The 12,016-nt window shown below is 37.6% G+C and overlaps 1 protein-coding gene across 4 annotated transcripts in view; it reads left to right on the top strand.

Moving 5' to 3' along the window:
- Window positions 1-11,542, top strand: part of TAX1BP1 (Tax1 binding protein 1) — a 38,867-nt gene extending 27,325 nt beyond the window's left edge. For 2 of the 4 annotated variants that reach the window (XM_054991083.1, XM_054991082.1), the window contains exons 12-18: window positions 507-598; window positions 1,485-1,610; window positions 2,422-2,493; window positions 4,739-4,907; window positions 5,186-5,334; window positions 9,446-9,531; window positions 10,456-11,542. In XM_054991083.1, the coding sequence (XP_054847058.1) occupies window positions 507-598; window positions 1,485-1,610; window positions 2,422-2,493; window positions 4,739-4,907; window positions 5,186-5,334; window positions 9,446-9,531; window positions 10,456-10,657 (896 nt within the window). In that variant the 3' untranslated portion in view covers window positions 10,658-11,542. The remainder of the gene's footprint in view (window positions 1-506; window positions 599-1,484; window positions 1,611-2,421; window positions 2,494-4,738; window positions 4,908-5,185; window positions 5,335-9,445; window positions 9,532-10,455) is intronic. The other 2 variants (XM_054991084.1, XM_054991085.1) reach the window with 2 other exon arrangements.
- The last annotated feature ends 474 nt before the right edge of the window (window positions 11,543-12,016 follow it).

Raw genomic sequence — 12,016 nt, 5'->3', positions numbered from 1 at the left:
TTCCGGGCATGAATTTCAGGGGAAAGCTGGCAGAAATACAAAATGTCCCAAGGTTATAGGGAGCTGTTTTAATGTAATTAAACAAGTGGACATTTTTAGATAGAGGGAAAGAACATGACTAATCTTTTTCTAAAAATGAAGGCAATTGATGACATGCCTGCTAAAATGGGAGTTTTCAACATACTGTTTGCTTAAATGCTCTTATCTGTCTCAGTAGCTAGCCATTGTTGCGTAAAGGGGCCATCCTGGAAACTTTCTGTGCACTTGTACAAAAGCAGTGTGTAGCTGTCCACAACTGAAATGTGGACCGTTCACGGTTGTTTCTGCTTAGCTTATTGAAGAGCACAAAGGAGAAGTCTCTTGACAGTTGGGTATATATTCCCATTGAAGGAATCAGATTTCTACTTGGTGCTTTCTGTATTGATCTTGTCCCCTCAAAATAAATTTTAAAAAATTACAATCTCTTTCTTATGTATGCATAGTTAGCCCTATTCAATCTGTAACAGTTTTGGATTTTTCAGAAAAGGAGCAAGATTATGACAAGAACAAAGACATTGCTGATAAAGCAGAGAAATATAAGGAATGCAAGCAGATGTATGTAAGTAAGAGGCTATTACAGAAAAAAGAATAAGTATTAGGGATTGCAAAACTATACTTTCACATTAACCTGTCCAGAACAATGGCTGTAGTGCAATATATGTAATAGTTTCACTGTTTTTAAAGTCTGTGGTCTCAGGTCAACTAAAATTAGTTCTAAATCCCATTGAAAGCAATGGGACTTCAACAAATAAATTCAGTAGGTTTCAGTGGACCCCAGTTATGGTTAACTTTAGCTGGATTGAATCTTGGGACACAATTTTTTGGGTTGCATAATTTAGAATACTTGATGATTTGGAATGAAACCTGAATATGAATGATGTGCAAAGCAAATAATAAGAAAAAAGTACCTAAAATAACCAGATGAAATGCTAGGTTTCTCCTGTAAACAGATGGAGGCTTCAGTTATATGTACATAAAGTTCTTCAATTAGTACTGTTTTTTCCAAATAGCACATGCTGAAATCTGTTTCCAAGAATGTATTATTCCTCTGGAAGTAGCTATCATTCTGTTACTCGTTGGACCTAAGTGGTTCTGTTGCTTGTTGGACTTAAGGAGGTTATTACATTTGGCCATCTTGGATGAATGGTGTTCTAAACAGTTGCAAAGCTTCATGGAATGAGTACATGGTGAATCCCCCCGTACAGCTGCTTTCCTGGGGTGAGAAAGTGGCAGCACATCAAAATAATTGCAAATGGAGTACTAAGTAACCATAAAGAATTTTTGTTTGGTTCTTTAGCTTGGCTAGTAAATGGGCGTCTGCTTGATTAGGTAATCAACAAGGAAGCTAGCTGATGGCAGTTCTCTGAAACAGCTGTGCTGCATGTGAACCAGCCTAAGAAATCTCTAAGCTCATAAAACAATTGACAGTTGATAATTTTATGCAGGACGAAAAATTGAAATGCAGTGTTTATGCTGATGAATTAGCTAAGTTGGAGCTGAAGTGGAAGGAGCAAGTGAAAATTAGTGAGAGTGTGAAGCAACAGCTAGCTGCGGTGGAAGACCAATACCTAGTAAGTTTGATTCTTACTTTAACATTAACACTTTTATAGTTGAACCTATTTAATTACATACAGTAATAAAAGATCTGCCTCCCCTCATAACTCAGGTTTATGTTAGTATTGCTTAAATCAATACAGCTCAATTAGAAGACTCTTGCCTTGCTGAGCTCTAGAAGTAATTGCTTACTTCATGGAATAGTTCTTTTAAGTCAAATGTCTGTTTGCTTTAGTTCTCCTGGAACACTCCCAAAGTGAACCTAGTAGTTTGATGTCTATACTGCTGTATGAGGCAAAGAGAGGCTTATATTTTTAGGTTATATTCAGAGGTGTTTTAACAAATTGGGTTTATTTCCTGCCCAGGGACTAGGATTCTAAACAAAATTAACTCAGGATACAGAATTTCAGTGTGAGGACAAAAAACAAACCCCATTTGTCATAGTATCTGAATAGAGACGTCAAAGGCTTGTCAGAACAGGAGATCTTGAATCTGTGCAGAATGGGGGAGAATGAATGGAAGATGAAGGATAAGGGCATGAGAGTAAACCAGGCTTGATGAATGACCATTTTTTTAAATGAACGTATTCAAAATGGATATGAAAGGAATGCCATTGCTCTTTGAACAAGCAGGAGAATTTTATATTGTAGCTAAAATGAAAAAACTGAAAAAAATCCTACATCAGGTTATCTCCACTTCTCATTGTAGTTAATCTATCATTCCATCATGTTCATTCATTGAACAATTAGATTTATATGAACTGTAACTAAATGTGGAAAATGTTTTATGTCCCCTAACATGGTTGCTTTGAATTTGTGTTTTAAATAGGTTCAGTTGGCGGAAAAGGACAGACAGATAAATGAGTTGACATCCCATTTGGGAATCCTTAGCAGTGGGAAGGTACTGAATAATTGCTGCATATTAGTGAGCCACTAAAATCAAATTTATGTTGATGTATTCCTTGGGATGCTGGTTGAATGCAAACAAAGAACTTGTGCCTCAGCTGCTTAAATTTTAAAATCTGAATTGTGGGTAAGAGTGGAAACGTAGCATGGGAAATCTTTAAAGATGAGCTTGATTAACGTGTGTACAAGTGCTGGTACTTTCCTGTAGAACATGGAGGGAGAAGTGCAAATGCTGACATTACTCCCATGTGAAATTTAACTTGGTACCCAAATTATGTTATCCACAATCCAGACTGCAATAATCAAATTGCTATATGGGTTTATAAAAGAGGCTTCCTCTTGTTAAATTTCAAAGTTGGTTGGAAACTACATGAACTGAAACTAGGAAGAAATAAAGATTAAGTCCAGCCTAGTTCTCATGTGCTAAGGACAATCCTAAAAGCCAGTACCTAAATGGCTGGACACGGAGCATCAGCACAAAGATTTCCTATCCTAATTTGTTTGTACTGCTTCTTTACTCTGCCTGGGCTGAAATGTTCAGATACATTGGAGCATGGCCTGATTTTTTTTTTTGTAGTCTGAGAACTACTTTAAAGTGATTTTGTATGAGGAAGTTAGCCGTCTGATATTAAATATCTAGGAATGATCTATATAAAGTCTACCATTAACCAAAGTTTACACTAGATTGTAGGTCAGATTATGATGATAAATACCATTTATTTGTACACTTTATCATGCCTACAAGTTGATCTATTTAGAGTTGCTGAAAAATCAAAGATGGTCTGATCTGTATGCTTAATATAGGTTACTGAATAATTTTGCATTTTTAACAAGATCAGAAATACCAGTGTAGTGAAGTAGTTAATGTTGGACTGGGAGCAGGGAAACTCGGGGTCTAATCTCCAACAGAAATGAACATCACTGAGGTGATAGGCCAGGCGCATGCTTTCAGCCTGACATATGTCATAGAGCATACAGTGGAGGAGAGTAAGCTACCTAGAAATCCTTGTAGGAAGGGCAAGGAAAATAATGTAACATATTAAATGGATAGAAATGAACATTTTTAGCCTCCTTGGGGTGAAATGCATAAAGAAGTGCTGATAATGAGATAAAGGCTCTATACTGTGCTCGTTGAACCTTTTTCAAAACACAAAATATATAGATCTTTATAGCAGAGAATTTATACAGTGCCAACTTTTAAAATTATTGTCTTCAGTTATCAAAATTCCATTTTTGTTTAGGATCATCATAAAATGAAGATCACATGTTTTTAATATAAAGATTCCAACTTTCTAGTTAATTATTCCTTTGCTATGAAAACCAAAGGCTCAGAAGTTTAAAAAAAGTTTCAAAATCTGGATCTAAGAAGTGTTTAGGCAGCATTTGTTTAAATGTGTTTAAAATATTCTAGTCTCTTTAATTTCTCATGGTTTTCTTTAAAAATTTGGACGTGGGAGAAATAAAACAGCTATTCTGATGCCTCCCATGCATGGCACACTTTTTTTTTTGCTTGTTGCGCTCAGCTGTGGCTAAAGGTATTAACTTTAAATAAAACAGTTTGTACCTGGGGTGACTCCTAAGTAATAGCTATCTGATTGTGGCTGAGTTGCTTTAGCAATGGAAGTCAAAATGAAGACATGGAATTCTGTGGCAATACAGGCATTGGCAGCTTTCCAGAGCAAAACAAAATGAGTTGAGTGTGCAGGCCTTTTGGTGGAACACAAGATTGTTCAGTCGGTGGAGCCTCACAAAGATTCATGTTGCATTTGTCTTCCATTCTACATTTTTTCAGTGTCTACTTATACCAATAGAAAATCATCATTTTTCCAAGATTGCAACAATGAAAAGGACAAAAGAGCTTGTCAGTGGCTAGTCTTGTTGTTTAAAGGAAAAGCAATGTTAATGTTTTATTTCTGTTCTTGGGGAAAACCTGTGTTTTCCTAAACTTTTCAGGGCCTTCACATTACTAATACATTAAGTATCTTTAAAAGGCTCAATATTCTAGAAAAGAGTGTGTGTGTGTGTTTTTTTTAAAGAACTGGCCTTCAGTTTAATATCAAACAAATACTTAAGTGTATCTGAGGGACAGTGAAGCATGATAGGGAAAGTATTGAAAGACTTGCAAAATCTTGTACAAATTTCAGCAGAGTAAGATGCCAAGTGCTGTAATTTTTTACTGCAGTATAAAATGACTGACGTGTTTATGCCATTATATATTTCCCCCCCAACCTATTCTTTAGAATCATGGAAGGAGACCAGAAAACCAAGCAGAAAGAATCACTGAAGGACAGATATCACAGCAGGCATTATTTTTTCTCAATTCTGGTGATGATGGACAGGTGCCTGTTGTGCCTGCTAGGCTACCAGAGCTTCAATATGGCAACCCCTATACAGCTCAGGGAACAAGAGGTTGGAAAATATTTTCCTCAAGCTTTATTTTGTTGGAAAAATCCACTGAGTAATGTATTATTGTATTTGTTTTAGCAACTGAAGCCAGGAATGTATAATCCCAGTTCACAGTATGTTTACAGAAAAAGGCCAAGTGTACTAACCGTTTTGTGAACTTTCACTGGTTGTCCAAGTTGACTATCTTACTTAATAAACTCCTATTGAAGAATTTCTGCTTGAATACTTTACGTATTCACGTTTCTGTTTACATCAGTGTAATCTCCTGATTGTGATTGCAGATGGGGCAGATGGGGCATTTTACCCAGATGAGATCCAGAGACCACCTGTACGAGCACCTTCTTGGGAGCTCGAAGATAATGTAGTGTGTAGTCAGCCTGCTCGCAATCTTAGTCGACCTGATGGCTTAGAAGATCCCGAAGATAGCAATGTGAGTCACCTCTACACATAATAACATTTTCCATTTCTTAAATTTTAAGATGTGAGCATTTATTCCAAGTAATCTTTACCTAGAAAAAATTCTTCCTGGGTAGCTTTAATATTAGCAAGTGGGGCAACATCTAGTAATAACTTGCTTTATAGCCAATGGCCTCAAGCATACTATAGACATGTGAGGCACAATCCGATCATCTGGTCCAGAAGAGGAAGCTAGACTAGGGTCAGGAAGTCTGTACAATGCACCTGTTACATGTGCAATATTTCATGAGTTAGAGAAATGTATGGAAGCAACTATGGCTGAATTCACACTGCTGTGCTGTGTTGAGTCTTTCTCTTGCTGTTGATGGACTCATTTGAGAAATGAAATGGCAGCTGTCAGTGCATGTGCCAGGTTTCTGATAGATGAACAACCGTTTTTAAATGCACCTGATTTCTATATCAACTGAAGACCATGCAGGAAGATAGATCTGCAATTGTATTTCACCCTTCCAGTACATGTAATTTCAGTCTGTGTTTAAAACAAAGTCTTGTGACAGCTTAAAGACAAATAGTTCTATTGAAGTTTCTGTGGGCTATAGTCTTATATAGACTCCAATTTCTTAAGAAATTGGAAGTTGGAAAGCTGTGCCTTTTACCACTATATGAAAACTTCATTGAAACTGGAAAGGATGTAATAAGTGTAGAGGCTACGTTTCAATAGCAAAAGTGAGCAGCTCATTTTAATTTCAGTTTAACAAGAGAGAAAATTACATTTACAAATATTAATAGTGTCTTCTAGTATTTCCAAACATCTGTAACATAAAAATATTGCATGTTAACTCCTTTTAAGGATTTACTATTCTGAGTGATAGACACATGCTCTTGTTGCCTATTTAATGTGTAACAAATATAAAATTGTAATAAGGAATTGGGATATGTAGTAAAATACAGCAAATAGTGCTATTAACTATGTGCCACAGTTTCTTTCCACCCTTTAACTTTAAGAACACTTTAATAAGAAACATTCCTCTATAAAGCCTTGTGCTCTTTGCAAGTGTAGTGGTATCATGACCTGCTTCTCGTTTAGTCTAGTTTGCCACATTTAATTGCTATTAACCTTTGCAGAAACTGATCAGTGTTCAGACAGGCATGATTTTAGCCCTGGTGCTCAGTACCTATAATGGAGAAAAATGTATCTCTTCCTCCTGCCTTTTGCCCCCTACGTCCATTACTGTGAATAATTAGGGAAACTGTCAGAACTTCTGCAGCCTATTTTAAGGTCTTGAGTAGGAGCTTAGTGCATTTGCCTACCTTTACTTCACATTTTGCATATTTAATCTGATCGTTCTTGGCACAGGCATTACAGATGACAAGCCCTTCTCCTCTTTAGTCATCTGCTGCAGTTTAATTAGCAGAGTGTTCTTTCTAATCTATGTGCTTTGCCCTCTCGCAAACCCAAGAGAAACAGAGCTAAAGTCTTGTGCTCATTTGCTGACACAGCTTAGATTTTCATAATGAGGCAGCAGGATCCTAATATGCTCAAATGGAAACCAACTTTGGGCAAGTGTGTTTCTGTTTTTCAGAAGTCTTTTCTTGTCTTACATCAAGCAGATGTTTTAACATGTTCTCTTCATAGTCATACTTGTCAAATGATAACTTAATTGTGCATATAAAGAAATAGGACACAGAATAGCATGCACTTGTGCAAATGTTTTTTCAGGGCTGTCCTGAGCAGGCGCATGTATTTTCAGCTGATAAAATCAAGATACTTCTTTCGAAGTAAGCAAAAGGAATCTGAGTAGCTTAGGACAAGCAAGTCTTTGTCATATGTGCAGACAACCAATGTAATGAACCATACAGAGATCAGATAAAATTGTATTTTTTCCTTCCGTTGCATTTGTGTATGTATCAATAGGTATATGAAAGGCTGTAATTGAATGATCAACAAAAATTCATGTTATGTGTGCGCGCGCACGCGCACGCACGCACGCACACACACACACACACACACCGAGGCAGACTTTGTTCAAAAAGTTGAGATGAAAATAGCGTCTCTAGTAACTGATGTGCTATATGTAATTGCCAGATGTACAGGGTGAAGTTAAGCTACTGATTGTTTTTTGGTAGCCTAGTAGCTGACAGTGAACTAACTAGCAAGGCTGCCGTTAGAACACTTAAAATGAAGTTTGATAACATTGGCATTGTTAAATTTCACATAAGTCTGTTATTAACTGTCTCAGCCAGTAGAAATCATGAGAGTATTCATCATCTGATTATATAGAAATAGCTGATAGAGTCTATGGATCTTTCCACTCTGGAGGGAAATCTGTGCCGTAAAATATGACACTAAACATTATTTTTTTGGCCTGGTTATCTAAAAATTAGCCTGCCCCAAGAGTTGCTTGCATTTCTTTGTACATATTTGAGAGTAGCAATCAATAGACTTTGGATCTGTTCAGAATTATTCTGCTTTCTTTTGTGTGCTATAATCTAGAAATAATGAAATGTTCTAGCATAAGGCCAAGAAATGCTTTAGATTGTACGTACCAATTAAAATTCACTGTTTTGGGAACAAAAGGAATGTATTCATAAAAACTACCTGGTCTTCAGCTGAAGATGTTGAGCAGAATGTTGGGTTAGATTTAAGGAAATGTAAAATGAAGGGAAATAGCTGTTGCAGGTGTTTGTGCAAGACTTGTGAGAGAGGCAGTCAGGCAAGCCATAGTTGTCCTTCAGTTTAGTGAATCAGTGCCTGTTGCTGTTGTTTAATGTGCAAGTAGTGCTCTCGAAATGAGAACTCCACTGAAGGTGACAATGAGAGGAACCGGCTAAATGAGGCAATTTAGCTGACAGATTGACTTCAAAGTGGCATGCTTGGCTTGGATGTCTTGGAATGTAGTCGTTCTATTTAGACTTCATTTTCTGTCTCTTCTTAAAATGCTATTACATTTGGTGAGCTGGTGCTCTGCAGTTTCTGTTATACAGGTTTTACTTGAGTCTAGTTTCTCTGTATTTGTAGTGTTTTAACATGCAAGTTTTTTTAAATAGTCAGAATTGGTGGATATAAATGTATTGCAACTGCAGAAAAGAGAATGCGGTAGTATTGTAATAGTAATAATAATAATAACATTTGATTTATATACTGCCTTCCAGGATGATTTAACACCCACTCAGAGAGCGGTTTACAAAGTATGTTATTATTATCCCCACAACAAAACACCCTGTGAGGTGGGTGGGGCTGAGAGCTAGAAGCTGTGACTGACCCAAGGTCAGCAAGGAATCAAATCCGGTTCTCTAGATTAGAGTCCCGTGCTCTTAACCACTACACCAAACTGGCTGTAGTGGCTAAAATACTGCATTAGGTCTGCAAATTCAGATTCCTACTTTGCCTTGAAGCTTACTGGGTATCATGTCTGTCACCCATCCATGCCATTATTTTCAGCCGATGTGTTGCTACGAACCATTGCTCTGTGCTGAACCATGCTGTGTCTTGATATCATATTGCTGATGCCATAACTTGCCTTGTGTTCACAGGCCTGCTGTATCCATTGTGTCTTATCTCTTGTGCTTTGAAGCTCAGTGTCTCTGACCTTGTAAACCTGTTAGTTCTCAGGGGGAAGAAGAATACCGTGTTTCATTCTTAATCTGTTGCCTCTCTCCTGTTTAGATGAAGCATGTGAACTATTTAGGGAGTTCTCATGACTGTTTCGTGCTAAAAAATATGTTTTCCTGTTGGGAGGGGAGATGAGTACTTGGGACCTATATGAGCCCTGGTCTTACAGATTTTGTTATTCCTGTCAACTTCTGATCAACCTGTGGACATATCTATGAACATTGATTCCTTGAATAAAGCCTTTTCAACCAGGACCATGGAGTGCTTGCTGTGAGGGTACAGAGATCTATCTGCCATAGCCTGTCATCCATAGACCTGACACTGGTTGACGTTGAGCCACTCACTTGTTTGTGAGGTCAAAAGGGAGTGGAATACCATTTGCACGAACTTGAGCTCTTTGGAGATAAGGCTAAATAAAACCTAGTAGAGTTTTATTTAGTTTTTCCTTGCTTAAGAATGTAAGTAGCTTTGGAACTTTTCAATATGTAACAAACCCAATTCTTGCTTGCAGGATGATGAAGTAAATGCACCTTCTGCTCCTGATCCACCAAACCTTCGCTTACATGAGCGTGGAGCAGGTTTTTGTTTTGATTCCAGGTAAGATGACTTCTCATATTGCAATATGGTACCAAGCACCTACTTACGCTAGTGCCTTCTTTGTAAAATTTGAGTCTGGAGATTTTTACAAGAATCCACTTAATTAGTGGCTTGAAATGACATGAAGCTGGGGTGGGGGGAGGGAATGTTAAAACCCTCAAAGCTTGAAATTCCATTGGTGTTCCACAAACTCCTTGCTCTGATCCTTCAGCAGCGCTTTGAATCCCAGGTTTTGTATTTGGGAAATTAATGTCTCCTTCCAAGAAAACTGCTATTATGATTGCTGTAAAAATGTGTTTACTACATGATTAGTGGCACAATTCTGTCTCACTTTTGTAAAAGCTGCCATCATTCTGTAAGTCCCCACCACTTTTTTAAACAGCAGTTATCACTCTGAAAAGCAAACTTTGTCTCAAGAATAGCTTCTTTATCCAGTCTGTTTCTATCTTTGTCATCCTTCTCAAACATCACTCTTTCAAAAAGGAAGCTGATGCTCCCATGCAGCCTTTATGATGGCAAGCTCTGTCAGGGGTCTCAGATCAGCCTGTGCTCAAGCTGGGGCACTATATTTTGTGGTTGCAGTCCAAATTTCTTTTACATTTGGAAACTCTGTGTTACCCCTCTATGGTGGGAGTGCAATCTAACCAGGTTTTTAAAAAGGTGAATAGCTTTCTCCCCATCTCTTATCAAATGGGAAATTGCAGTGTTCTTGCATAATGGCTACAGTGTGGAAATGCTTTGAATATGTGGGAAAGCCTCAGACTGATTTCTCAGCGGTTGCATGCTCTTAGCCCCATAGAAGATCAGAGTTGACTCCAGCCTCTTACTCTGAATCAGAGTATCATTTCAATACAGCTAGTAAATTGTCTACAGGCACTGGGCATGTATCTTCAATTGTTGCTCTTTCCTCTTTTGTCTCTTAAGTTTCGTTCCCATCAAGAAGTGCCCGCTTTGTGAAGTGATGTTTCCTCCTAACTATGATCAGACCAAGTTTGAAGAACATGTTGAAAGTCACTGGAAGGTGTGTCCAATGTGCAACGAGCAGTTCCCTCCTGACTATGACCAGCAAGGCTTTGAAAGACACGTTCAAACGCACTTTGATCAGAATGTGTTAAATTTTGACTAGGTTTTGCAGTTTAGTGTAGATAGAACTCGAATAAATGAGTTCTGAAAAGTTGCTATCGTAACTCAAAGCAAGCTTCTTATTTAAAGGCTACTGTTGGCAAGCAAGTGCTGTGAATTGCAGTTGATTCAAAGTAAACCTTTGGCCTGTTAGCAAGAATTGGGTCAGCATTCTCACATCTAGCATACACCCATCTCTTTCCTGGTATCTCTTAATATTACTCACTTGCTAACAAAATGTGGAAGAATACAGAAAAGTGGCAGACTTGTGCAGAAACCTCAGAAGTCCAGTTGGGTAGGAATAGCAGTCTTGACAGAATGACATGATTTTACTCTTGCTTGTGCTACTTAAGAGTATGATTAAATTTCTCATTCCATAATAAACCAAGATTCCTCTGTAATCTTGTGTATTCCTTCATAATTGTTGATCCTGACAGTTGCATATCAAATTGAAGTACAGTTTTTACATTGATTTCAGAAGTGTAGTTGCGTTGAAATTACATACTTGCAAAACTTCCGTGTAGCAAAGTTCACATAAATGTTATCTCATCCTGCAAGTGTCGTGTGCTCTAGACACTTACCTATTAAAACTTCTGCATTTAGAACTATTACAAAATAAATGTATAAAAATTGCTGCCATTTGGCTTCATTTTTACTTGGTATATTTTACTTTGTGTGCGGCTTTCTTTCATTCTGGCAAGTTATGTTCATTAGGGACTAAGGTTTCTAGAATCTCCTGCATTCTAATTTTCCCCATCATTTTTGTGGTGTGTATCTAAAACACTATATTTTTGAAGAATTAATCTTTATTAAATAATTTGATCCTGTTGGATAAAATTATTCACTTTTCATCTGTTGTACAATAGTAAAATTATAAACAAAAACTAAATATTGGCTATGTGGCTTTATTACTAGGTCCCTTTTGTGTGTATAAAGTTCCGTGAAATCATGGCTGGGATCTTCCAAGGAAGCTTTGGTCAGGAAGGGGGCAGAGTTGGTTCTCCTCCCGTGTAAAATGGAGGGTCTTGTACTTGAACTGTAGGATGTTCTGAATCTTCTGCCTTTATAATTTGCCTTGACATGCTAACTAAGCAAAAAATTCCATTCGGTGGTCAAATGTAATGTTTCCTTTTCATCTGTAGTTTGGCTTTTTGTTTTGATTGGGCCAGTTACAGGTGTTCTGCTCCTATACTGTATTCAGAAAGTTGATTATTGAAAGAATGAGCCTTGAAATTCTTTGTGCTCCTGTGTTATGCTGTGTCAGCCTCTTTCTATCCTCCAGTTCAAGGGGGTGGAGGCTAAGGGAAGAAATAGCATAGGGATATGTGGTCGGACAAGTTCAGAAGATGCAGTCTCCTTTCCC

This window comes from Eublepharis macularius, chromosome 11 (assembly GCF_028583425.1).
Source record: "Eublepharis macularius isolate TG4126 chromosome 11, MPM_Emac_v1.0, whole genome shotgun sequence".
Lineage (NCBI taxonomy): Eukaryota > Metazoa > Chordata > Lepidosauria > Squamata > Eublepharidae > Eublepharis > Eublepharis macularius.
The sequence above is the reverse complement of the archived record's forward strand: the minus strand, read 5'-3'. Positions and strand labels throughout refer to the sequence as shown.